The following is a 27,629-nucleotide window of genomic DNA, read 5'->3' as shown; positions in this document are numbered from 1 at the left end:
CTCCGCCCTGTACTTACCAAATTCCATGCCTTTCTGTTTCAAACCTGTGCCTGTCCCCGCTCTAAGTAACTTGTATTCATTAATTTATTTAACCCTCACAACCACCTTATGAGGTCAGTACTATCATTATCCCCATTTAGCAGGTGAGGAAACTGAGGCACAGAGCAATTAAGTAACTTGCTTCAGGTCTTGTAAACACAGAAGGAGCTGGATTTGAAAACACACCTCTGGGTCCAGCCTTAAATGTTCTGTCTATCTGTCTCCACTGGAATTTGAGACTGAGGCAGGCCCAGCTTCAAATGAACATTTCCTGTGCCCACCCACTACAGTATCTGATACAACAGGTAATCAATAACTTATTCGCCAAATGCAAGAGAAAGGCAGCAAGGAGAGAAAGAAAGAAGCATGTAAGTAAACAATTCCAAACCAGTGGTTTGGTTACCAACACCTTCGAAGCATCAACGCTGGGCAAGTGCCGGAGGTGTGCCGGGTGGGGGGCAGGAAGAGATTAACCAAAGAACTTCTATACATACGTGCACAGCCCATGGGCACAGACCATCCTGTGGTGAAGGCCTGGAGTGGGGCAGGGGCGGGGTGGAGGGGGGCAAAGTGGGGGGACATGGGGGGCATTTGTAATACTGTCAACAATAAAAATAATTTTTTTTATAAAGGATAAATTCACAGCTCTGCCACTCAGAACTTCCAGTGACTACTGTCCTTAGTGTCAAGAATTGTGAGGAACAACTGCACTTTTGAGGCCCCTGTCCCCGCCGCGTTTCCTTCCCCTTCCCCAGATCCCCTTTCCCCTCGCTGGACTCCCTTCCCCAGATCCCCTTCCCCTTCCCTTGGATCCCCTTTCCCTTCCCCTGGATCCCCTTTCCCTTCACTTGGATCCCCTTTCCCGGATCCCCTTTCCCTTCCCTTGGATCCCCTTTCCCGGATCCCCTTTCCCGGATCCCCTCTCCTTCCCCGGATCCCCTTTCCCCTCCCCGGATCCCTTTCCCCTTTCCCGGATCCCCTTTCCCTTCCCTTGGATCCCCTTTCCCGGATCCCCTTTCCCGGATCCCCTCTCCTTCCCCGGATCCCCTTTCCCCTCCCCGGATCCCTTTCCCTTCCCTGGATCCCCTTTCCCTTCCCCGGATCCCCTTTCCCTTCCCTTGGATCCCCTTTCCCTTCCCTGGATCCCCTTTCCCTTCCCCGGATCCCCTTTCCCTTCCCTTGGATCCCCTTTCCCTTCCCTTGGATCCCCTTTCCCTTCCCCGGATCCCTTTTCCCTTCCCTTGGATCCCCTTCCCTTTCCCGGGTCCCCTTCCCGTCCCCGGACCCCCTTCCCCTCCCCGGATCCCTGCTCCACCTCTTCCTTCTCCCCGCCATCCCCTCCGAGGGGTCCGCCGCCGGGCTTTCGCGGGCTCCGGCCTGCGGGAGCGGATTGGCGCGCGCCGAGGGCCCGCGTGGCCCGGGGCGGCGCACTGCGCATGCGGGAAGATGGCGGCCGCGGCGCCCGAGAGAGGCGAGTGACCCCTCTCCCGCCGCCCGCGCTGTCGCTCCGGGGCCGTGGGCAGCGCGTTCGTCCGCGGCCCGGCCCAGCCAGGTGCGCCGGCGAGCCCTGGGACCGCGCGTGGGGCGGCGTCCGGCCCGACCGGAGCGGGCGCGAGCGAGAGCGCGCGGGGCCGAGGCGGGCGCGGGAGCGGCGGGCAGCATGAGCGAGCCGCGGCCGGCGCGGAAGCCGCCCAGCCTGCTCGTGGACCCCGCGGAGGAGACGGTGCGCCGCCGGTGCCGCGACCCCATCAACGTGGAGGGCCTGCTGGTGAGTCCGCGTCGGCCTCGGGCCCTGGCGCGGCCGGGGCGGGCCGGGGCGGGCGGCCCCGGGGGGTGGGCCGGGGGTCTCCTGGGGCCGGGCCCCCAGGCTGGGCCGCCGGCCGCCCCTGGGCCGCTCGGCCCTCGCGCTGCCCGCTGCGCGCTGACCACCAGGCCGGTCCTGGGCCGCCTCCCGCGCGTCCTCTCCCGCGTTGTCAGCCCCCTTGGCGTCCACCTGGGGCTGCCGAGCGGCGGCGGAGAGCGTTGCTCAGCTTGGCGATGGACAGGCTTGTTTTCCGCTTTTCCTCGCCCTCGGGAGACCTCTGCGGGCTCTTGTTTTTCTCTCCCGCCGCCTGCGCTGCCGCCGCTTAAAGGCCCGTCCGCGCCGCGCGCCCCCCCGGCCCGCAGGCATCTTGCCTTCCGTTGGACGGAAAGAGGCGCTCCCTTCCCGGAAAGGCTAATTCCTTTTATGCTTGTTCTAGACTTGATGCGGGAAGTTCTCCTTGGTCCTCAGGGTTGCTGATGAGTCCATCATTTTCCATTTCTCCCCGTATTTTCCGTTTTCTCTGCTGGTTTCTTCCCGTAACTAGTTAGTATGCCCGGTCGGTATGCCCATGGGGACTCGGTGCTCGAGAATAGTGAATGTCATCATCTTATTTAATTCCTCACAGCAGCCCTGAGAGAGTGTTCTTCTTGTTTTACAGTTGCCAGAATAGATCTGGAGATGTTAAGTGGCTTGCCCGTGGTTAGAAAGTACGTAGAAAAGCCTAGATTTAACCTTACTTTGTCCGATTCCAGATGATAAATTCTTGCCTGCTTAAACTGCATCCTAAACCCATCCCCATCTTAAAAGACCCTTCCCGTAGTTTTATGTGTCCTTCCACCTACTGCATCTCTGCCCCTTCACAGCCAAATGTTTTGAAAACATTGTTTGCATTCACTGTGTCCACGCCCGCACCTCTCATTACCACCTTAACCCCTTGCCGGGACCTCTGCCCTCAGCACAGCTCTGGGACTGTGCTAACCAAGGTTGCCAGGAACATTGTTGGGTCCAGAGGATGTTTCACTCCTTATCGCAGTAGTCTTGATGTGATTGGCCACTTGCTTTTGTTGGAAACTCTCACCATCAAATGGCTTCTTGAACAGCACCTACCTGGGTGCTTCATGTACTCACCTGGCCTCTCCTCGTGCCCCTTTGCAAACTCCTCTTCCCATTGCTTACATGTTGGTACTCTCTGCACTCTTCATTCTGCATTTAATGCTGGAAGATACACACCTCCCTTGAAGTCGTAGATATTCTTATACATGGTTAGTTTCAGTTACCGTGCCTTAACTCCCAAATCTATAAATCCAGCTCAGAGCTTTTCAGCTTTCTACTAGATATCTCCACTTAGATTTGAAACTCATATGTCTAAACTTGAATTCATTATCATCTTGCATAAGCAAGCAACGACTTTGTTAGACCCACCATGTTGCCCAAGTTGCTATCCTAAGCATCATCCTTGCCTTTTCCTCTTTCCAAACTGAAGTCCTCCATCTTTCCAGTCTAATTAAAATTAATCACCAATACTTACCATCATCTATTTTTCAGATTGTTGCATTGTCTTCCTAACCAGTTTTCCTGCTTCTGGTTTTGCCCCAACTTTTTAATATAGTTCCTTTTTTTTTAAACACACTTTTTCTTGTTATGTCCCATGGTTCTTCACGTCTAGATTTATAGGTCACTTGTCTGAAGCTTTCCCTGACCTCTCAGCACTGGGTTAGCACAACTCCTGTTGTTCCCCCAAAACACCCTGTGCTTACTTTCCCCCTTTTTGAAATGTGTGGCTCGTAGGTCCCTGAGTGGAGTGACTGTTCATTTCATTGTTACATGTCCAGCACATTTGATGCCTCTCAGGCAAGGATTTGGTAAGTAGTCACTGAGTGAATGAAGTAGGTAGTCTGTAAATGGTAAATGTTTGAATGTATGAGTGTTTATTTTCCTGCCTATAAAATGGTGATTCAAATACCTGTATCAATGTGTTTTAATTGACTAATGATTGGAAATATTTAATAATTAAATATGTATAAGTTTATTGCAATGCAAAAATTATGTGTCTGGCTGGGTAAATGGCTTGAAAACTGGAATTTTGAGAAGGGAGAAAATAGTGTCGTTGGAGGTGGAACTTAGTCTACACATTGAAAAATGAAAATGTAAATGAGTGAGGAGAATACAGTCACCCTGGAGAATTATGTATTTTCAAAGGGCTCTTAAAGGGATATTATTCCCAAAAACAGGCAGTCAGTACAAAGGAAAACTTGTATAGAGAAATTTGTAACCAATTTAAAGACAATACTTTGAAGGTTTTAGTTCCTAAAACTCACCTTTTATTTTTTTGGTTTCATCTCTGAGATCTCAAATTTAGAACTGTAGCTCTTTAGATGTGGGACTTGGATCAGCAGTAAAATAGCTGGGAATGTCCTCACTTGCCCATGGGGAGCTGGACAGCTCTGTGCCAGAGATTGCCCCAAGTGATTTTCAGTTTGGAGGCCTCTGCCTTCTCTATTCATGTCTCACCTGAGATATTCACAGGCTGTGTAATAAACCTGAACAAATGAGAAAGAGATTTGAGGATTGAAAGGGAAAGTTTCTTAGGTAGTCCAGTCTTGAGGTTTGACGACTACTGGGCTCTCCTTGGCATCCCCTCTGGGGATTACCTGAGAGTAACCTCTCAGTGAGACTTTCTTAAAAGAGTAGAAACATTGATGGTACCCCCCACAGTGGTGGTTTGCTAAGACAGAATACAGCAATATCTATGGTGGCACCTGCGCAGGTTAGTCCCATAGAAATTTGAGGAAGCATTCCTCTCATTACCTTCTAAAGATGCTAAAAAGGTCAAAAGTATGCTGCACAGGAACCACTTTGAAAAAGCTGCCATTGGCCTAACCTGGGACAATTTGAGCCTCAAAATAACTGACTTTATACTCATAGAAATACAGTAAGAATCCAGGCTCCTCAGGTGTGGTTCTTTCAGTACAGATCCTCAAGTATGGTTCCTCCAGATCTTTGATCTGTGAAATTAAATTCACAAGTCATCTGACCCCACACACCAGACATGGGATAACTGCTCTAGACACTCCTGTTCGTAAGGGAGGAAAACGGGAGTCACAGAGCAGGACTGGCCCACAGCAGTTCTGAAATGCAGCCTGGTAGATGTGGGAAACTTCTTGATTGGGTCTCAAGGCCTGAGAGTAATTCTCCCTGCTCCCCGCTCTACCCTCCGGGCTCTTGATTCCACCGTCTGAGTCTTACTATAGCTGAGTAGTTTTTTAAGCCTCCTTCCTGTCAGTAGAATTTTGTTTTAATTTGGACTGTTTCTGTCCTTTTTAGTCCAAGCTGGCAGTGTTTTTGCTGATATAATTCTGTCAAAAACTGAATCTTGTTGTGGTTCACTCAATAGACAAGTGTCAGATTTCTTCAAAATAAACCCTTTCTCTACCTTGGGCTTGGATCAGAGGGTCTGTGAGGCCCATCCTTGAACTCTCAGGGATGTTTGTGACAGATGTACTCTAAGGTACCATCTGTGATCTCTCTGAGGTGTTAACCAAGTGGTGCCATCATGCCTGCACCTTCATCTTTGGACTTTTCTGGCAGTGCCTTGGATTTGGTCTTTCTCAGAAGTCATTAATTTTTAGTCTCTGGAGACGCTGAGAATTTTTTTTTTATTTAAAAAATTTTTTTAAAACATATTTTTATTGATTTCAGAGAGAGGAAGGGAGAGAGAGAAACATCAATGATGAGAGAGTCATTGATCAGCTTCCTCCTGCACGCCCCTGACTGGGGATCAAGCCTGCAACCAGGGCATGTGCCCTGACAGGGAATCGAACCTCAATCTCCTGGATCATAGGTTGCTGCTCAACCGCTGAGCCAGGCTGACCGGGCAGTGCTGAGAATTTTTAAAGCCACTAAGTCCTGGCTCCTTTTTATTTAACAGTTCTTTCCTCAGTACGTTTTACTATGAGCTGCAGGGAAAAGCCGGGCACCACCATCAGTCCTTTGCATGGAAATCTCTGTAGTTACATTACTGGTCCATCGTCATCTCCTACTTCTCACATAACTGCAGTTGGCAGTGTTGCTAAGTGCTCTCTCAGCATAACCCGGGTCCCTTCTTCCAGCTTCTAGCCATGTGTTTCTCCTCACTGGCAGCCAATGTCCTTAGAGTCTAGGTTCCTGCTGACGGTCTTTCAAGACTGCTCAGTCTTGAACAAACTTGTTGGTAATTATACTGCGGTTGTGTAAGGGAATGCCCCCGAGCTACACATGGAATTATTTAGGGATCTGCAATTTACCCTCAAGTGATTCAGGGAAAAAGCGTGTGTGTGTAGAGAGAAACATCATAAAGTCGATGTCAAAAATTATTCTTTGTATGATTTAGGTGAAAGGAATGTCGCAGTTCTTAGCACTATTTGTGCACCTTTTCTGAGATTGTTTCAAAATGAAAAGAAAATGGGTAACTCTCAGGGACCTCCATTGTTCCTCAGCTGGAGTGGGAGCCCCATTTTTTCTCCCTTAGAAGGGCCCATACAAGGGTGTAAAGCCCTGTCAGTCTCTCCAGGGATAAGAGGCACTGATGTGATCTGACGGGCCTACGTTACTTGGGACCAAGTGCAGGGTGGCGTTTCATTTTCTCTTTTTTTTAGTAGCTCACTGACTTGTGTGAGGAAACATTTATTCAGTGTGTAAGTCACTTCAGAAGGAGAGGTCCTGTCTGGTCCCATCTGCTCCTAGGAGTGCTCCCCGCCTCCCCACTGAAGGCAGGTCAGAGTTCCAGGAGCCGGGAGGCTTCCCGGGATTGCCAGTGGATCTCTCTAGGCGATCAGTGTTATGTTGGAAAGTGGAAAACGAGGCTTCATGTTCTTCCCGTGATCCTTATGAACGGTGGGCCCAGGGGGGTCTTCACCCTGTGTCCTGGGTCTAAACACTCACTGTTTCATAATGCTCTCATCTGTCAGTCAGGGTTGTACGACAAGATGCTCACTCAGCCTTCATTCGTGAGTTTAACAAATATTTACCAGGTGCCCAAATGTGCCAGGCACTACTCTGGTTCAAAAAGGAAACAATTATGTGGCTGTGTACGATTTTATTATTTACAAAATGTCTCATTTAATCTTCATATTAGCTTGGAAAATAGGCAATAAAGTTATATCTCCCTGCATCTAAGAAGTCAGTAATTGGTAGTCCCAAACACAGCCTTAAACTAAGAACTATGTTGGATATAAAGGGGATGGATGTGTCATTACTATGGGTACTTTGGAAATCTCCAGAATTGTAGACCTGTAGGATTTATACAAATTGGGATGTCTGCCCCTGAGGGACCAGAGGTAGTGTTTTCATATGCAAAGAAAAAAAATGAATGGATGCTGTTGGAGCCTATTTTCCCACAAATCTCTGTATAGCCAAGATGTAGTGCATGCAGCTGCCTTTAGACAAAGAATAAAGGGGAAAGAAAGTTGTCGTGAGGCCCAGCTGAGCGACAGGTATAGAGCAGAAAAGGTGCCCTCCTGGAATAGGTGGAGAGGGAGGGGTGTAGAGCAGAAAAGGTGCTGTCCTGGAAAAGGTGGAGAGCAGATAGTGAATGGCCTATTCAGATACCGTTGGGACTCAGAATGAAGAACTGGAGCCCTATGTGCCACAAGGCACCTGTAAGCTCTGCTCTGTTAAACCTTTCTGCAGTGCATTCTCAAACCCGCAAGCAGTAGTTAAATTTATTCTAACCTTACAGTAATTAAAATAGTATGCCACCGATATACGTAAGGAACAGATCATGGACTGAGTAGAAAACTCATAGTCCATTAGCAGAAGGGGTAAATGTAAAAACGACGACAGTTGGTCATACTTGTCTGATGTTTGACTTTGATAGGGCTGCCCTTGAATGTTTCATGGTGGACACCATGTTTGTAAGTCACTGTTGTCATCACTGTTCAAGAACGCTCCCCAGGCATAATCCCTGTCCCCAGGACAAGCATTCCCAAGTCTGGTTTTGCACACCTTAGCAGGTCTATATTTTCCTTTAAATTCTAACCACCAAGTTAATTTCACAGCAGAATTTTATTTCAGTGGAATTATTCATATCAAGCTAACTTGCCAGTGGGTGCTATCATCTTGTCATAGACAATATGGAAATCCTTGTGCCAAGTGTTTGTAACACTAATCACCTTGCCTTCAGGCTTCCCCACCCTCCATCTTTTTGCTGTGTTTCTCCCATACTTAGGTTCCTAAACCATGAGCTTGACTATGTCGTATTCTTGTTCAGAAATCTCCCATGAGTCTCCACTGGTTATGACATAAAGTCTAACTCCTTGCGAGACTCTCAGTCCTCCATGTTTGGCCTGGTGCTAGCGCACCCTTCAAGGCTCAGCTGGGGCCCCCTTCCCTGTGAACCCTGTGAGTCCCTCTTGGTGCACCTGTTCTAGTCCCGTTGACCCTTCTCTGAGAGCACCTTACGGAATTTACTTACCCCAGCTTTTCTTCTGCCAATTTGGGGGCCAGTTTTTCACTTAAACAAGAGCTAAACCTGGTTGACTACAGCCCATCTGGAGGCACAACATCCTTATACTTCATTAAAACATCATTATACTTCATTCGAAGCATGAGGCTAATACAGGATTCTGTTCACATTGTTCTGTCTAAAGGTTTGTATAAACTCTCATGACCTCTGAATAGCTGATAGAATGGTGAAGCTTTGGTAGTGGAGCTACTACCAATTTCCTAGTTGTTCCGGGAATTTGAAAGAAGCCTTTTAGTAATCTGAATACTGAAGTTTCCGGTTGTGTAGCACCCATTACTTTCCATCCTGAGAAGTGCTGCTCTCTTTCCATCAACTATAATGGGAACGAATGGCTCCCATGAAAGGTCCTGAGCAAATGTTTGGGAGCCACTTACACTTAAATAGCAGGAGGTGAGCACTTATTAATTTAGGCATGTCTCACACCTCTGCTGAGCCTTCCAAGTCGGGGACAGTGTCCTAATCATTTTGGTATTTCCTTTTATCCTCAGTATCTGATGCAGTCAACAAATCCATGTCCATTCATTACTATGTATTCAGTGTTCACATTTTCCCTCTCCCTCACCATTCCTTCCTTTTCCCTCTTGAGCTGCTTTAGAAATTTAAATCTATGACATTGTCAGATGTGATTACAGTTGGAGTAGATATAATTTGGAAGAAGGACTGGTTTTCTCACACCCAAATTATCCCAGAGTGAAAAAAATCTATATATTATCCAGTAAAATGTGGTTCATATACATTGTTGTTTTTAAATTACTAAGTTAAATTTCTGTTTTTTTCTTTTTTCCAGCCATCAAAAATAATGATTAATTTAGAAGATAATGTACAGTATGTGTCCATGAGAAGTAAGTTGATTCCTTAATAGGTTTTAGGTTTTGAAGGTTGAACTTCCTATGATTTCAATGATTTATTTTTAAATGTACATGAGTTGATGAGAAATGTAAATAAAGTTTGTTATTTGTACACTGAACTGTAAAGCTTGGAGTTCCTGAGTTTGCGGGCTGAGTAGTGTGCGTGAGTGCATTTATTCTGTTGCATTTCCCCAGAGTGCTGGGAGAGCAGCCCCGCGCTGCTGTGAGCAGAGCCAAGGCCACAGGCCAGGAAGCAGGAGGATGGCCTTTCCCCCCAGCCGCCTTGGATTTCCTGTGCTCTCCTTTAAAGGACTCCAGCCTTGGGCCAGTGCTCAGTCAGTTAATGGAGATAGAAGGCCAGTTGCCCTAGTTCCCTGTCCTTCCAAACCTTTATGATAGAGCGCCCCACCCCTAATTTCCCCTACATTTGGCCCCATTCTCATTGGATACACAGTGCATACATGATGCCCCATATGGAAATCTTGGTGTCAGCCCTTAACTTTTCCTCAGCCCCATCACAGCCTTGCCTGTAGTTGGTCTTGAGGTTTTAACTTGCGTTTGTTTCTCCCTCTGCCCCATACATTTAGTGAGCTCTCATCAGGCCTGGCCCTATATTAAGCTCTTTGCATGGACTATCACAATAAGCCTTCAAAATGTAGGTATGGATTGTTACTTATATTGTGTAGACAAGTAAACTGAGGCCCGGAGAGGTTAAGTAACTTGCTCAACCTGTGTGTTGAACTGGCTGCAGTTTGGGTTCTCCCTCTCCCATACTGAAGTAGTGGGACAGCCTCCTATGCAGGTCGCCTGCTCCCAGGCTCTTCCTTCTGCTGCCAGTATGATTTTTCTAGTACAGAAATGGGACTGTGATGTCACTCAACCTAAGACTCCTCAGTGGTGCTATTACTTAGAGAACCCTGACTCCCCACTTATTTGGTTTTACTTATGTTAAATTTATAAGCTACCTCATGTTCTTAAAAGAAGCAAGGCAGTGGGTACTGGATAGACAGACAAGGCCCTGGAAGGTCACCTCTGCTTCCCTTACAGCCAGCACTCTGCTGCTCGCTCACTGCTAACGCTGTACTAGCTGTGGACTCCGTAAGTACGCCGTGTCCTCAAACGCCGCTCTGTCCTCTGACGTGTGTCCTCTGCCTCACTGAGCCCCTGGCCTCCATTAGAGTGGGGAGCATCTTCCTAGTCATCTTTCTGTTCTCGATTCCCAGCATCCTCCCCTTAGCAGGCCTTCCCAATTTCCCTCTCTAGTTACGGTTTTGTGTCATCTTAAGTAATTCTGAGTACCTCTGCTAGCACTTACCTCACAGTATTGTAACCAGTTCTTTACTAGACCATGGAAAGCCTTTAGTTTGAAGATCTTTTTAGTCATCATATCCCTTCAGCAACATAGTTATAGGTGTTTAACCCTTTACAGTCGTTTGTCTACTCTCAGCCACCACAGCTTTTTTACCGTTCCGGTCGTATGTCTGCTCTTAGCCACCACAGCGAGGAACCGTACGAATCTTAACTCCATTCATGTATCAGTTCATAAATCTTGTTTATCCTTCATAATCTTGCATGTTATGTATCACTGCTCTTTCAATGGAAATTAATTCCAACCAGTATGACACCCATGTCCAAATTTAATACGACCGCAAAGGGTTAATATCTTTTCTTTACAAAAGCACTAACATGATAGGAAACTTACCCTGAGCTTACAAAGCCATGTCTTCTTAGTAATCTAGCATAAATGCATGCTTTTTATTTTACTTTTTTAATTTATTTGAGAGAGGGAGATAGGGAGAGAAACATCAATGTGAGAGAAAAACATTGATCAGTTGCCTCTCATATGCACCCTAACCAGGGATCAAACCCGTTACCTTTCAGTATACAGGATGACACTCCAGCCAGCTGAGCCACATACCAGCCAGGGCTACATGGATGCTCTTTAAAGTTATAATTTCTCATTTGTAATTTTCCAAGGTTTGTTGTAGAATTGTGACTTTATTCTAGCTATAATTTAAAATTTTTTAATACTTTTTAATCCTGTTTAATCTCAAGTATAGGAATGGTCTGCACAAAGGAGACATGTATGATATAAAATGTGTACTTTTGTTCTTGAAATGACCACTGTGGTATTTAACCTGCATATGCCACTGCAGAGGTTCTGGACAAGGGTATTTCTGCTTGAAGGGAGTATGAGTACTTTTTCTGGAGCACACTGACTGGTGTGCTGGGAAAGTAAAGATGGAGAAAAGTCACATACTCCTCACTAGGACAGCTAAGTTTCTTATAAATTTATTTCCTCTGTACACCAAACCATAAGAACTTTTTTTCAGTATCAAATTGGGGAAGATGAAGAGAGTGATAATACTATGTCCTGGCGAGCCCTTGGAGACCGCCCCCAGCTGGTAGAATCCCCAGCCTGCACAGCAGGTTTAGCAGCACATACCAAATTCCTTTAAAAATGCCCTTTTACGCAGCAGCTTCACATCTTGTAATTTATCTGAAGGAAAGAATGAAGGGTGCATATAAAAATTTAGCTACAGGGAGAGTTATTGAAGTATTGTGCAAAATCATCAAGTTGTAAACAATTTGAGTTTCTGGTGTTGGGGTAAGGACATGAATATTCCATGCAGTTAAATAGTGTGCAGCCATTAAGAATTAAATGTTATGCAGCCATTAATAGAAAATATCTTTCTCCAGTTTTATTGAGAAGTAATTGACATACATTACTGTATACGTTTCAGGCATACATCATGATGGTTTGATTTACCTGTACTGCGGGATGATTACCACAGTAGGTTTAGGTAACATCCACCATCTCATATAGATACAACTAAAAGAAAAGAAAAAAAATTCCTCGTAATGAGAACGCTTAGGATCTACTCTCAACAGCTTTCTTATATGTCAGTCATATATATATCGAGACATTCAGGTGTGGAGGGGCAGAGTGTGTATAAACAAACCAAAAGCATATTAGGTGGGTGAGAGGAATAAAAGAGATTTTTTTTCCCCCTTTCATTTGCTTGTCTGTTAATATAGAGTAGTGAATATTGTAAAAAGTAGATTTACTACCTTTCCTCGAGGTGTATCATAACTGTCCTATTAGGAGCTCTGTCCAATAGAACTGTCCAGTTTGAGCTCTTTCAAAAACTTCATCAGACAGGGTTATACCATGACATGTGTAGAAACATTAAAAAAAAAAAAAAAAGCCAAGTCTCTGCCTTTGCTTTATAACAATTCCATAACTTGAAGAGCAAATGAGAAAATTAATTCTTAAAATCATTTCTAATTTCATTCCTTAGAATGATGTTGATACAAATGCAAATTCACCGCTTGGGTAAGGTGCAGTGAGCTCTGAAAATTCACACCAGTGGAAATGGGTTGCATATTTTGAATGCTCCTTTTTCTTTTTTTTTTTTTAAATATATCTTTATTGATTTCAGAGAGAGGAAAGGAGAGGGAGAGAGAGATAGAAACATCAATGATGAGAGAGTCATTGATCGAGCCCGCAACCCAGGCATATGCCCTGACTGGGAATCGAACCCCGATTGCCTGGATCCTAGGCCGATGCTCAGCCGCTGAGCCACGCCTGGCTGGGCTTGAATGCTCCTTTAAGTCTAAAGCCTTTGTTTACCTAGGCTAGGCTAACTTTTATCCAGCTTGAGAAATCTGATTCATAAAAATTAGCTATGATTTGGTCAGTGTGTAGAATTTCCATAGTGTCTGCGCTTACTGATCGAGAGGAAATAAATAATTTTTATATGAGTTTAGAAAGAAATGCTATTTAAAATTTTACACAGATTTGTTTTGTTTCCCAGAAACTCTAAAAGTGAAGAGACCTCGTTTTGATGTATCATTGGTCTATTTAACTCGGAAATTTATGGATCTTGTCAGAAATGCTCCTGGGGGTATTCTTGACTTAAACAAGGTCGCTACAAAACTGGGAGTGCGGAAACGAAGAGTGTATGACATCACCAACGTCCTAGATGGGATCGACCTGGTTGAAAAAAAATCTAAGAACCACATTCGATGGATGTGAGTTGACTTCAAACTTTTCATGGCTCTTTTTCTTTCTCATTGAGTGACCATCTCATGCCTAAAACTAACTGATGGAGCAGTGTTTGCACAATAGGAAACAGAGTAAGATGTGACTTCCTGTTAGAAGAGGATTCTATAAAATTTTTTACATTGTCACACAAAGTACATAAATGGCTTTTCCTACTTAAGAGTCATAGACAGGAGGATACTATGGATAAGTTAAATGGAATGTGATTAGTTTTAAGATAATCGCTTTTCAAAGTATTTCCTCGGTTCCTATTGATTATTGATGTCAGGGAAATCAGTTAAGGTTGTGAAACAGTGGTTCTTGCACAGTAGTGTAATGAACACTTAGAAGCCTCCTGCCCCGGGGGCTGTAATCCCACTGTCTGGAGAAAGCGGGAATCGACCTCCTATGGTTTACGTGCAGATAGGCTGTGGATCACACTGAGAAACTCATGGCCCTCAATACAAAAAAGGTAGACTTCATGTCAAAAAGGTGATTGCTGAAGACTTAACGTGGGATTAGGAAGGATCACGTGGAAGGAGGACCTTGTGATATAGATGTAGGTAGATACAGGTGTGGGAGGGGGAAGGGGTTGCTCGCACATGCATAGGAGAAAGTGTTATAGTAGGCAAGTGTTTCTGGAACAGTTCCAAACATACACTGAGAACCAGTTCTAGCATGTGAGTAGATAGAGACTTTTCAGGCAAGTGAAAATGCTACCAACAAAGGTCATAAATGACCCTAAGTAACTAACTTAGTTATTAGAGGAAAGCAGTTTATAAAGGTATTTTTTCAATAGTGCGAAAATGCAGATTGAAGTCTAACTTGAATGTGTTTACTAAATAACATGAAACAACACTTGAGGGGTTAACTTCAGATTGTATTCTGAATCACTAATGGGAATCACATTGAAAACTAGCAGGCAAAAGATCATGGTAACAGTCTTTTCTGTCTTTATTTTCATAAAGATTGAAGAAAAAAATATCAGTTGTTACTCAGGTCATATATTGGCTTAAACAGTAATAACTAAAGAAAGTCTTTTAAGAGCAATGAATATAATCATCATATTCAGATAGAACCAGATATAATATGCACAGTAGGGAGCAATACAGACTCAGAATTTTAGCAGTTAGCCAGCACTCCTGGTTTTTCATATATAAAAACTAAGGGACTAAAAGAGTATGACTGGTCAGAAGTCATGCTGTACGTACTAGACCTGGGGCTTAAATTGGGTGTTACTGACTCTTAGTGACATGACCATTTCATTAAGCTTTCCCTGCTACTTCATTAAGCTTCATTAAGCTTTCAATACTCCTATTAATTTCTCTGGAGTTATGATGTGTTTGTTTTTCTAAGCCCCTGTGAAACGGACTAGAAATGGGGACAAAAAACAGTTTATGTACAGGAGGAATAATGGTAATCTAGGGTAATGGGAGGGCAGAGGTGAAGTCGAGGTAGTGTCCGTCTGCCCTTGTGGCAAGCAACTGATGTAAACTTTCGAGGCAGTTCCAGTAACCTCTTCTGCATTATTCTGCAATCTCCTATGTTACTGAGGGTGATCTTTTTCTCTAATACTTTTAAAGAGGATCTGACCTCAACAATTTTGGAGCTGTGCCCCAACAGAAGAAGCTGCAGGAGGAACTTTCTGACTTATCAGCGATGGAAGAAGCTCTGGATGAGTTAATTAAGGATTGTGCTCAGCAGTTGTTCGAGTTAACAGATGACAAAGAAAATGAAAGATATCCTTTAACTCTGTGCCTCTTTAAAAAATTTCTCCTTCCAAAGCAAGTTTTTTTAAATAGTCGAGTCAGCTTGGGGATTTAATTCATGTAGTTAAACAAAATTAGACCTTTAGAAGTTAAAGTAAGTAAAGGTTTAGTCCTATAGCCTCAAACATGCCCAAATAACACATCATGGCCTTTACCTTCCTGGTGTGTGGTTCTGGTTAAGCGCTGCGCCACAACCTGAGTAGTGCAGTAACCTACTGAGGCTGACATTGCAGTTAGAGCTAAACTAGTGGAGCTAAACTAGTGGAGCATTCTTGTGCATTCTCGTAGCCTGGCTGCTGTAATAAAGGTGGTAAAATTTTTGAGAAATTCCTGTTTTCCCTAATTTGTTCATTACATTTTATTTTATTTCTGAAACAATGAATGGCCATTGAAATGGCACTTAAACTGTTCCTTTAGGTCACAAAGCCTGATGGAGTGAATGTCAGTGCTGCTCCTAAACTTGTATCTCTGGGATTAGAGGGGAGAGTTGCCTCTGCAGCTGATCTTCTGGGTCTCCTGGGTCATGCGTTACTTGGTTCCCCTTGCAGCACTTTTGCAAGGTGTCACAGACTCAGAGCTGTTTCAAGCTTCCAGATTACATAAACTCTACATCAGTCTAAACTCCTGTTCCAATAGTTATTAAAAGGAAAAGAAGTGCTAACATTACTATAGTCAAAAAGTCTGTGGAGTGAAAAAAGAATGTTGGAGTCGCCCAATAAAACACGTAATTGTTATAATTTTAGCCAAAACAGTAACCAAGTACAAAAATTCAGGTGATGAGTTAGACAAGAATATTGGATTAGAGAAATCCCATGAGTAGATGTTAATCCTGAAAAACTTATTGTCTTAAGTTGTTTCTGCTTTTTACAGATTTTTTTCCCACCTTAATTTTAAGGGGTTCTCACCAAAACTCCAGATACTTTTCCCTAGAGGTTCTCATAGTGAGGTCTAGCCGTGAATAGGGAATGGGGTTGGGTGGGTGGATTTGATACCTTTATGAGTTGTGTTTGTGTCAGGAATCCAGACTTTAATAATATTTCTCCAGAAATTGTCATAATCACAATAGTACAGTTTAAAGGAACTCTTTAGATTGAGTTATAAATATGTAAAACACTAAGTCATAAAGTAAGAATTATGTATGAAAGTGTTTTTACTAACGGCCTTCTTTAATTGTTTGTATCCTATAAAAACTAAAGATATTCTGATATACTTGCATCCCTGCATTACAAGAGCTAAGCTACCTCCCACAAAGCAAGCCTCTGCCTAGAGATCCTTAACTGGTTTTTACACTAGCATATGTGACGTACCAAGATATCCACAGCATTCAGGCCTTTCATGAGCAGATTGTTATCGCAGTGAAGGCTCCAGCAGAAACTAGACTGGACGTTCCAGCCCCCAGAGAAGTAGGTAACCCTGCATTTGTAAGATTTTCGGGGGGGGGGGGCACCTGCTGATACTCTGCTTCATTGCAGCCTCAGTAACTTTATGACCCATAATACCCTGCTGACCAGTCGTGAGTATACGTGTTTCCGTTTCCGAACACTGTTGACCAGTCATGAGATAACTGGCATCTGCACTTAAGTTTAAACACCCTGCTGACCTAAGTCCTGGCCGCACTTGCGAGTTCTGGCTCGAAGTAGCCAGTCAGCAAGTTAGCATGCTCACCTAGCTGCACACCTGGTGCTGCTCCAGGCACTGTACACATTTTAGCTCGTCTTAAATAACAGCAGGCAGAGTAGTCATGATGATTATCCTCTTCAACATGAGGAACCTGAAGCATAGAAAGATTAATTGATGAATTTACTTCTTCATGGTCAGTAAGAAACAACCAGAATTCAGCCCAGACGGTTTGGCTTCACTGTGTTGTTAATCATTGTGCTATAGTGCTGCTTCTGGAGGCATCACCGGGACGTGACCTCACTCCTGAAGTTCCAGAAGGAAATCTGGTGTCAGCCCAGGCTTTAGGGAATTAACTCACTAACCAACTCTGAGAAGACTGAAGGGTAAACTAGAACTCTTAAGTTATACGGTAAAAATGAAAAGTAGCCCCGGCCAGTTTGGCTCAGTGGTTAGAGCGTCGGCCTGTGGGCCAAAGGGTCCAGGACCACAGTGAGGAGTGCAGGAGGGGGCAGCGCTGCCCGGGACCCGGCCCCGGCCCCCCCGCACGGATGGGAAGAGGCAGACACAGTCGAACCCACTCCCGGTCAGAATAGCAAAGGACCCGTTTATAACGAACTCTTCCTTTAAAATTTAGCACGTTCCCCTTGGAAGCCCCCAGTTTCCTGACAACTCATGGGTTTTCGTGTTTTAAGTTATATGAGGTGTATTTTGTAGTGATCTCATCCTCCTTTTCAAGTGGACGAAAGAATGGCCCTTTCAGTTAGCTCTTCAGGGGCCTGGAAACTAAAACACACCCAGATCATCTGAGACCACAGGGGATTCTCAGTTTCTTTGTCATCAGGACACCGAGTTTTGACTCCTACAGATTCCTCGAAGGTGTCAGTCAACCCGGAGGAGGGGATGGGCTCTTGAGTACTGAGGTGTTCACACCATGGCTCTGAGGCCATTGTTCCATCATCAGGTAGCTATTTTTAATAACATGCATTGGCCAGTGGGTTAATGTGACTAAAATTTAGTACATGGTTTTCTCAAACATGATAGAAAGGTAACTATCTGAATTTACATTTTCAGAAATGTCCCTTGAAACTTTTGCAGTTCTGGTAAGTGAAAAAAAATAGTTATGAATCCTCTTGTTGACGCTGACGATTGCCATGTGTTTTGCTAGGACTCCATCACGGTGCATATACGGAGCACCAAGGGGCCCATTGACGTCTATCTGTGTGAGGTGGAGCAGGGCCGCTCAAGCAGTAAGGTGTCTGGAGGTGCAGGAACCTCATCATCTAAAGGCAAACATGCAAAAAACCCTGATAAAGGTAAACACCAGTTTTGTGATCTGGGAAAATTTAATGTTCTAGTGATTTTTAAATTATGTCATACTTTTTTAAAAAGTTTACTGGGTGACATTGTCTAATAAAATTATATAGGTTTCTGAAGAAAGAAATGGAAGACAATACAACTAAGTGGAAGCATGTGCCATGTTCATGGACAGGGAGGATTAGCATCCTATAAACGTCCACATTGCCCAAAGCAGTCTATAGAGCCAGTGCAGTTCCTGTCAAAACACCAGTAGTGTAGTTCACAGAACTAGAATAAGTACTCCAAAAATTTATCTGGAACCACAAAAGACCCCAAACAGCCACGGCAATCTTGAGAAAGAAGAACAGAGTTAGACAGATCACAAGACCAGGTATCAAACTGTAATACAGGCCATGGTAATCAGAGCAGCATGGGACTGGCAGAAAAGCAGGCATAGAGATCAGTGGAATAAAACAGAGAGCCCAGAAATAACCCCCTGCCTTTATGTCAGTTAATATTTGACAGAGGAGGCAAGAGCATACAATGGGGTATTGAAGAGACTTCTTCAATAAATGGTGTTGGGAAAATTGGACAGATACCTGCCAAAAAAATGGAACTAGACCACTTTCTTACACCGTACACAAGAATAAACTCAAAATGGATTAAAGACTTAAGGTTAGACTTGAAACCATAAAAATCCTACAAGAAAACAGGCAGTAAAATCTCAGACATTCTACATACCAATATTTGGGCAAGGGGAACAAAAGAAAGACAAATGGGACTACATCAAACTGAAATGGTTTTGCACAGCAAAGGAAACCATCAAAAAATGTGAAACTTATGGGTAGAAACAGGATCGTGTTGGTCCCGTGCTGGTGCCGGCTGAGGAGGTCTCTGTAGACGGAGGAGGCCGTCACATTCTGACAGGCGCTCTCAGGTACATGTTTGTGTTCCAGCTTATTCTTGTGACTTGGAGCATTAGTCTTATGCCGTTAACATCAGAATATGGTTCTTGACCAGGGTCCTTCCTTTTTTGTTTTGCAGTTGAATTGTGTGTTCTGTTACATGGTTGCCCTTTAAACCCTCACTTAGAAGAAATTCTTTCATGTTTGTTATTTTTCAGAAGAAAGTCCTCCACAGCAAAGTGAAGAACAGCTTGAAGTGAGCAACTGATGGGCTCTGAGCATGCGTGTGCCGAGTGGTTTGGAGCATCCCATGGATGGTTACGCATCAAGTTTGATCCTCAAAGCAACAGGTCACTGTGAGGTCCCCTCCTCCTCAGCACTAGCATCAAGCCCCATGGTGTGTTTGAGTGGCTCACTACTTAGGTTCCTGCATTATTATGGTTTCCACGTTCAAAAGCAACTCTTTTAAAATTCACCGCTTTTTGTCAGGGAAGTATGCTTTTTTTCAGCCTGCCTACTGAAATAGCTTCCTCACAAAGATAGCTCTAAAACCGTCCGTCAAGCCTGAATGGACGGTCCTCTGGGCTCTGCGCCTCCTCCAAGGATCATGTGTCATTATACAAAAGCAGTTGCCTTACACAAGTTCATGTCTGCAGTGAGCTGCTGCGCACTGATGGGGTGCACCCGCCATCTGAATGTGATTTCTGTATATATCTGTATAGTGTTTAGGTTACCTATGCTTCTAAGTGGATCTTTTCACATTGTACAGCCAAAATCATGTATATATGGAAATTAACAGGCAAATTCTCTAATTTCTGTGGCACATGTAACTTATTAGAACCCTGTGAGTGTGGTTTAGAGGAGCCTTTTTTCCAAACTTCTACATGTAGAGTAGCATAAATATGCTATAATACAGTAAAGATCATGGGTTTAATTCAGAATTTCAGCATGACTCACAGGGCTGGAATTGGATGTCGAACCACCTACAGTTACTGTGTCTGAGGAGACCGGTGGCTGCCCCAAACCTTTAGGGACAAGTGTAGAAATGCCATCAGATAGTGTCTTAGTTGAGTGTAAGGCACCAATTCAATTACAGTGACAGGTGGAAACTGTTGTAACCTTTTTGCCAGCAGGTTTTGTGATAGTGTGTCTGTGTGCAGCTTGCTCTTCAATCAGGGGTTTACTTAGGCGCTAGTTGTACCTGCCCTCACTCCCGCTCTGGTCCCCCATTTCCAAGTACCTAGCTAACTCTACCTCACTGGGTAAATCGTGTACCACTCTGTGCCTCAGTTCACTCGTAGTTTACCATTAGACTGTGAGCTCCTTGAGGGACTTTGTCTTAATCATTGTACACCCAGAGCCTTGCACCGTGCCTGCCCGGCAATAAGTGCTCAGTAAATGTTTGAACAAATCGGCGAGTGAGTGAATTGTAAAATGAGACTAAAATACTTGGCTTGTCTACCATACAGGATTCTTATAAGCGTCATTCAGATTTGTATTTTAAATGCCTCTTGCTTTCAAAGAAAAACCTGAAGCAACTTGAAATTAAGATCATGTATAAAAAGATTTAAAATAGAAACAAAAATGAAAATATTGAAAAATAGTGCTGAGTGTTTAGGATTCACATACCTCTGCTCTCCAGTGGCTTCTGTCCATCCTGTCCCTTCGCAGCACCCACAGCCTCCCTAGCAGCGCCGCTGGCTTCCTCCCAGGCCTGCACTGCTGGTAGTGCTCCTTGTTTGGGACATGCTGGTGAACCTGAGACTTCAGGCAGGCGTGTGTGTGCGTATGATCAGGTGCTCATGAGAAGACCTAGGGTCTGCAGAGTAGGGTTGGCAGGTGTCAGTATGTGATGGCCAGAACCACAAGTGGGTGAGGTCATCTAATGAGGGCATATATCACAGGAGAAGAGGAGGGGCCCACGGACATCTGTGTTTAAGGGGAAACAGGAAGAAAAAGTTCTTCCTGAGAAGGAGTAATGAGGGGCAGGAGAGAAAGGCTATTCCCCTAAAGCCAACAAAGGAGACCTGGCCCAAGGTGATAGCTTCATGTCTGAGCCGCAATTCTTCACTTGTGAAACGTGACAGGTGTTCAGCTAACAGTGCTCCGAGGGTGGGATGAGATCCTGAAGCTCTTTGTAGCCATAGGTGTGTGATATAAAGGAGCATTCCCGTCACTTCGCCTTCTGGTGTCTGGTGTCTTCTTTCTGCAGCTGCTTCAGCTGCCCCAAACCAGCTCCCAGCCCTTCCTCCCTGCGTCCCGATGTCACTGCCCATCTCTGCGCACACCATCCTTTCATGTCACCAACCCCTTCAGAAACCTGGAGTGTCCCTGTTCCCTCAGGCTGACGTCCAGACTCCCAACACAGCGGCCTCTGGGCTGCCCCAGCCTCGCTTTCCAGTCGTGTTAGTCTCTGTGCCAGCCCTTGACCCAGACCTCATTGCTTTAGCCACCATGCCTGGAACCCAGTGCTCTCTCCCGTCCCTGTGCCTTTCCTCTCATCCTCTGCCTGGAGTCGGCTTCCCCTTCTCAGCTTTCAAAAGTGCATCCCCACTCCGGACCCCACTTAAACTCCGCCTCCATCACCCCACAGTCCACCCAGAGCTTTTGGGAGCCATCGTCCATCCTCAGGTGGCTGGCCGGGTTTCCCCACTGGCATTACATGCTCTCAGAGCGTAGGGGCCATGGCTCACAGGGGTTGATATTTCCCACACTTCTATAGTGTGCAGTACATTTTTGCTTGATAAGAAAATGACCTGACTTCATTCAACCCAAATCCCAAGAATTTGAAAACAAAGCCCGACTCTTTGAACACACAAACCAACAAACTGAATTTGCACTAAAAGAAAAGACTCTGCCCCAGTTTTGCATTTTGTCAGGCGTTCTAGCACATGTGCCTATTTGTCCCTCAACTCAGCGCTGTGCTGTGAGCGCACTTGGCAGGAGGGGGGCCGTAAGCTCGAGACAGTCATGTCCACTCTCATCCTTCCTGGATTTGTCCGTTGGCTCCCAGTGTAATGTGAGTCTAACGTGTGTGATGGTTGCTGTTTGGTGAGAATTAACAGTTACTCAGATTCCTCACCGGCTTTCAATTAAGCAGGTGCTAAGAGAATAGCACTGAGAAACAGTCCCATTCAGGATCCCATTCTTGTCGATAAGGTGAATTGGTACTAATTTTTACATGTTAAAATGTAAATGGAATAACTTGGGAAGAAAAGTTACAGCAGTTCAGAAATCTGCATGAGCATCCACCTAGGATCCAGGAGATCGAGGTTCAGTTCCAGGTCAGAGCACATGCCTGGGTTGTGGGCTCTATCCCCGGTGGGGGGTGTGCAGGAGGCAGCCGATCAATGACTCATCATGGGTGTTTCTATCTCTCTACCTCTCCCTTCCTCTCTCTGAAATCAATAAAGACATACTTAAAAAATTCTGCATGATACCTCACCGTGTCAGATTTTCTCTTGGCATCATGTAGTCTGCAGAGGCCTTGATTGTCTTGGCACCCCTCACACATCACACTGGTCTGTGATGTTGGACCTGGTGATCTGGAGGCAGCAACACCTTAGATGTTCTATAAGACGTGTGTGCCAAAGGTGGTAGACAAACCCACTTTTTTGTTTTAATTTTCACCTGAGGATATGTTTGGATTTTTATTATTGGTTTTAGAGAGAGAGATGAGGGAGGGAGAAATATTGATCGGTTGACTCCCATACACACCCCAAACGAGAACAGAACCCGCAACCTGGGTATGTGTCCTGACTGGGAATCGAACCTGAGACCCTTCAGTGCTCTAACCAACTGAGCCACACCAGCCAGGGTGACAAACCCACTCTTGATACCAAGTACTGTACCTGTCAGGGTCCAGTAAGAAAGCCACGGTAGGTGTTACAACAGAGGTGTGTTAACACAAGGCGGTGAAAATAAGAGGGGACCTCAAGGTACCAGACTAATAATTCAGGAAGTAGCTACCACCCCAGCATGAAGTAGGGTTAGCATAACCTAGGAGCTCCAAGGAGAGGTCCCCACATCTCTGAGGGAGATGCCACACTAGTGCTTGGACCTCTGGTGAACAAGACACCCACTGAATGGTTGGTGCTCAGACCTCTAGGTTATGACCTGGTGTGCACACCACTAAGAGGCTAGAGCCACCAGTGCAGGCACTTCTGAGGGGTGCGAGGGTTGTTGGGAACCAGTAACAGATGTTCTCTAGATTGTCTTGATTAGCGGTCGCACCAGTGTATATACAGTTTCCAAAACCCGTTGAGCAACACATTTACGGTCTGTGCATTTTATTTATTATTGATAACTCAATTCCTCTAAAAAAATTCTTTAACCATACTACCATTTACAATTTACTCCAAAGGAAATTAAATACTTAGATATACACTTAACAAACACGTATAGGATCTATATGCTGAAAATTACAAAATGCCAATGAAAAAGCTCAGAGAGGACCTAAATGAGATACTCTTCCTCAGCGACAGGATCTGCACGGGATTCTCCTCGAGCCAGGCAGGGGGTGAAGGCACATGAGTCGGCCACAGACCACTCGGGAGGAGAGAAACCAGCACTGGGGGACAGGCTCCTGCGAACACACATTTGAATTGCGTGCATTGAACTGGTTTCTCATTTTGTGAAACATTTTCCCATATGGCTATTTGGCTAATCTCTGTTTGGCTTCAGTGGTAATATTAGGATGAATGAAAATGCATTGCCCCGGCCGGTGCTGCTCCATGGGTGGAGCGCGGGCCCTGCACCAAAGGGTTTCGGTTGGATTAAGGGCACGTACTTGGGTTGCATGTCCATTCCTGGCCCCGTCGGGGGGTGTGCAGGAGGCAACAGATCGATGTGTCTCACATCGATGTTCCTCTGCCCCCTCCCTGCCTCCCACTCTCTCTAAAAGTCAATGGAAAATATATCCTCAGGCAAGGATTTAAAAAAGAAAAAGTGCTGGAAAAGATCAGACTTAAATATTGAAATGTCGCTTAGTTAAAACCCTTTTAGAGCTGTTTCCATCTAGCATGTGGCTCATTCAGTCGTGTAATCTGGCGAACGGGGCTGACTTGCTATTTATAACAGGCATTGTACTGCTGAGCACTTGTCCGCATTCGGAAGGAGCTGAACAGCGTGTCCAGTACTTTGCAAAATTCTTTCAGACCCTCTCATGAGAACTTCAGTAGGAAATGTTATCACCCGCCAAAGTGGTTGCCTGTAGACAGACTCTTGTTTTATATTTAACTCTGAAAATATGTTTACAGTCCTTGTAAAGAGCCCTTTTACTCAGTTACCCTGCTGGGTTTAATTTGGGGCAAAAGGAAAGTTGGGCAGTAGGTAGACGTCATACGGTGTTGGGATGCGACTGGTAGCAATTTCCGGCAACGGCTAGATCTGCTCTTGTGGATCGTGCTGCATTTACTAGTTACGGTTGTCGTCTGCTCATGACGACGACTCCTTTTATTGAGCCCTTATCTCGCGCCAGTCACTGGAGTAAGGGCTATAAGTAGTTGAATTTCCACATTGTCTTGTCAGGTAGGTGTCGTTACCCTTGCTTGAGAAATGAGAACACAGAGGGCCACACAGTCAATATGAGAGCCCGGGTTTGTACCCAGGACAGTGTGACTCACAGTCCCAGACACCCTTTGAAAACAAAGGTGACACTCATGCCAGGCTCTGTGGTTTGGTTTTAAAATTTTTATTGATTGATTTGAAAGAGAAACACTGATTTGCTGCTCCACTTATTGATGCATCATTGATTGATACTTGTATGTGCCCTGACCGGGGATCAAACCCGAAACCTTGGCTTATTGGGATGACTGACGCTCTAACCAGCTGAGCTACCCGGCCAGGGCCAGGCTATGCGGTTTAAGCATGAAGAATTATTTGGGTTCCATGCCATGGCCATGAGAAAATGTCTTCATCTTTGGAGGACCCTTCAGAAGGTGTGGCGGATAGTAACTATCGGGTGGTGAGGACTGTACTCCCCAGCTCCCGTTCTTCCCCCACGCAGCAGTTCTTTCTCCTTTGACCAGTACTGTGGGGATGAACACACACAGTATCCTGAGCCCAGGTGAAAGGAGGCCACCTGACCCCGCACGAGGGCTGCTTTCCGAGTCGGGTTTTGCAGTTTACTGATCAGGCTACTTGAGGTGGGCAGAGAAGCCCTGGAACTGCAGGGAGTTTGCGCTCTGCCTCCTTGGAGCCATATATAGACATACATCTTCCTTCCACGGCCATCGAAGATGACGGAAACTTATGGAGACTTTTTCAAACAAGGGATCGGGAGCGTCTGAGGATTCTTTGTTGAGCCGGCTGGAGCATCCTCTGCGGGGAAGCCGGCTGGAGCATCCTCTGCGGGGAAGCCGGCTGGAGCATCCTCTGCGGGGAAGCCGGCTGGAGCATCCTCTGCGGGGAAGCCGGCTGGAGCATCCTCTGGGGGGAAGCCGGCTGGAGCATCCTCTGCGGGGAAGCCGGCTGGAGCTTCCTCTGCGGGGAAGCCGGCTGGAGCATCCTCTGCGGGGAAGCCGGCTGGAGCATCCTCTGCGGGGAAGCCGGCTGGAGCTTCCTCTGCGGGGAAGCCGGCTGGAGCTTCCTCTGTGGGCGGGCTGGCTGGAGCATCCTCTGCGGGCAAGCTCGAGTTTCCCATCTGGGGCCGGGGCCAGCTGCCAGCTGTGTCCAGCCCTCAGTCTTTGACGTCAGCCTCAGAGCCACTGGACTTTGAAGCAGCTCGCCTGCAGGGTGACGCCAGATGGGTGAGTCGGCCCATGGAAAACAGCGCGCTTGGCATAGGTGGACGATGCTACGATTTGGCAGTGGTGTCAAGACCTTTCTGCTAGAAATAGCTCTTACCCCCGCACATGGAGGACAGATCCAAGAGGGAGAATGGAATGTCCCCACTGACTCTCCCGTGAGGATTACGTGGTACCCCCACACAAGACCATGACCGACACTGCGAACACAGTGACAGCATTCTTTACATCAACAGTTTAAATAGGTGGATGAATGGGCCCAGCCGGCGTAGCTCAGTGGTTGAGCATCAACCCATGAACCAAGAGGTCTCAGGTTCAATGCCCGTCAAGGGCGCATGCCTCGTTGCAGGTCTGATTGCCCCCCCCCCCCCCATCCAGGCGAGTAGGGGAGGCGACCAATTGATGTTTCTCTCTGGCTCTCCCCTCCCTCCATCCCTCCTGCTCTCTCTGAAAATGCAGTGGACAAAATATCCTCAGGTGAGGATTTTAAAAAAGAAAACATTTTGTGCAAGGAGGGTGCTAACTGCTGGGTCTTGGAATTCCTAGTTGGCTCTTTGTTTTCCTGTGGCACATGTATGTCCTCATACAGGCTCAGACCAGGTGCTTTCTCGGATCAGTGGCTCCCAGCAGGAAGGTGGGCCGATTCTAAGCAGTTGAAGTGTTGCGACTGTGAGACAGGATTTAGAGTCTCTCCAGAACCCATTTTCACAGTGGACCTCCAGAAATTAATTCCTTGGCAGATAGGTCTCAGACCTGCAGGGGGAGCTGATGGCGCGCGTCCATTCTGGAAAGCCTTGGGAAACTGGGGTCCAGAAATTTAACGATCCCTTCAAGAGCAACTGATTAAAAAGGTCATTGGATTTTATAAACATCCAAGATGTTCCCTTACTCCTGCCAGAGTCTGAGAAATTGAAAGTTCTTTAGACTCAAAATGTCAAGTGGTCAAATTGGGTTCATACAGCCCATATAACACAGGATTTTATCTCAACTCTGGGACCACTTCCTCTTCATGGGTGTCCCTTTCCACCTTGCCCACAAACAAGGCCAAGGGGGTGGCTCCAAATGGTGGTTAAGAAGCACGCTGTTGAAGTTCTGCCTGGAAGCACAAGACGCCAGCTCTCACCATCAGACAGAAACTCCTATGGGTTTACGGAGAGAACCCCAGAACTCTGCACTGTGCAACTGGAGAGCAAAACCATGTGACCTTCCTGTTCAGTGATCTAAAATTACCAAACGAAATGGAACTCATTCTATTAATAGTCTACTTATGACACTACCAGCTAGGTCAGAATTAATTCTCAAATCTTGCTTCTATATGTTGTTGGGTAAGGAATATTCTGGAAATTTAGGGACTAGTTTATTTTTGTCTCTTGGTTCCCCTCCTGTAGTCAGCCTCACCTGAAGACTGACATCTTGTGGGTGCAAAATAGCTTTCAGCAGCTCCTGGGCCTTCTGCCTTCACGTCCAACAAAAACAGGAGAGTCTTTTTTTTTAAAATATGTTTTTATTGATTTCAGAGAGAGGAAGGGAGAGGGGGAGAGAGAGAGGAACACCAATGATGGGAATCATGGATCGGCTGCCCCCTGCACACCCCCTACTGGGGATCGAGCGGAAACCCGGGCACGTGCCCTGCCCAGGAATCAAACCATGACCTCCCGGTTCATCGGTTGATGCTCCACCCCTGAGCCACCCCTGCAGCGCAAAACAGGAGCGTCTGTGCGTCAGCATTTCTGGCTAAAGGCTCAGCCTTCATTCCCATTGGCTCCTTAAAGCGCATGGTTACCCCCAAGCCAGTCACTGTGCCCAGGGAGATGAAGTGCCCTGCCCGGCCCCGCTGGGTCATGGGTTCAACATCCGAGGCTGGGGGGGAGAAGCTACTTGCTCAGAACCAAGTTCCTCCCCAGAGGGAGCAGCGGGGGTGGCTTCCTGGAGGCAGTCGAGAGGTGCTGGTGATGTCCCGGGTGAGACTTGGCGGCCACTGTTCGTGTGCCGAGTGCACTGGCCAGCGGTTCTGCCAAGGCGCCGACCGTCCCTGTCATAGGTTTCACCCAGTGT

The 27,629-nt window shown here is 45.9% G+C and overlaps 1 protein-coding gene across 2 annotated transcripts; it reads left to right on the top strand.

Annotated features, from left to right (window-relative positions):
* Nucleotides 1–1,699: 1,699 nt before the first annotated feature.
* E2F6 (E2F transcription factor 6) lies at nt 1,700–22,267 on the top strand. Of its 2 annotated transcripts, XM_087823347.1 has the most exons (7): nt 1,700–1,807; nt 9,133–9,187; nt 13,012–13,228; nt 14,822–14,978; nt 16,297–16,410; nt 17,793–17,940; nt 19,047–22,267. In XM_087823347.1, the coding sequence occupies exons 1-7, from the start codon at nt 1,700–1,702 to the stop codon at nt 19,094–19,096; spliced, it is 849 nt and encodes a 282-aa protein (XP_087679473.1). In that variant the 3' UTR covers nt 19,097–22,267. The 2 variants fall into 2 exon arrangements, with proteins under 2 accessions (XP_087679473.1, XP_087679474.1); XM_087823348.1 differs by lacking the exon at nt 19,047–22,267 and having other exon boundaries at nt 16,297–16,414.
* Nucleotides 22,268–27,629: the final 5,362 nt, after the last annotated feature.

The sequence above is a fragment of the Miniopterus natalensis genome, chromosome 13, assembly GCF_054644295.1.
Source record: "Miniopterus natalensis isolate mMinNat1 chromosome 13, mMinNat1.hap1, whole genome shotgun sequence".
Lineage (NCBI taxonomy): Eukaryota > Metazoa > Chordata > Mammalia > Chiroptera > Miniopteridae > Miniopterus > Miniopterus natalensis.
Note: the sequence above shows the minus strand (reverse complement) of the source record. Positions and strands in the feature narration are given on the sequence as shown.

What these genes read in the sequence shown, in the direction of transcription:
- E2F6 (XM_087823347.1), top strand. Translation starts at nt 1,700, where the DNA reads ATGAGCGAGCCGCGGCCGGCGCGGAAGCCGCCCAGCCTGCTCGTGGAC. An exon ending in TCAACGTGGAGGGCCTGCTG is followed by an intron (nt 1,808 to 9,132) that starts GTGAGTCCGCGT and finishes TCTTTTTTCCAG; the next exon opens with CCATCAAAAATAATGATTAA. An exon ending in ACAGTATGTGTCCATGAGAA is followed by an intron (nt 9,188 to 13,011) that starts GTAAGTTGATTC and finishes TTTGTTTCCCAG; the next exon opens with AAACTCTAAAAGTGAAGAGA.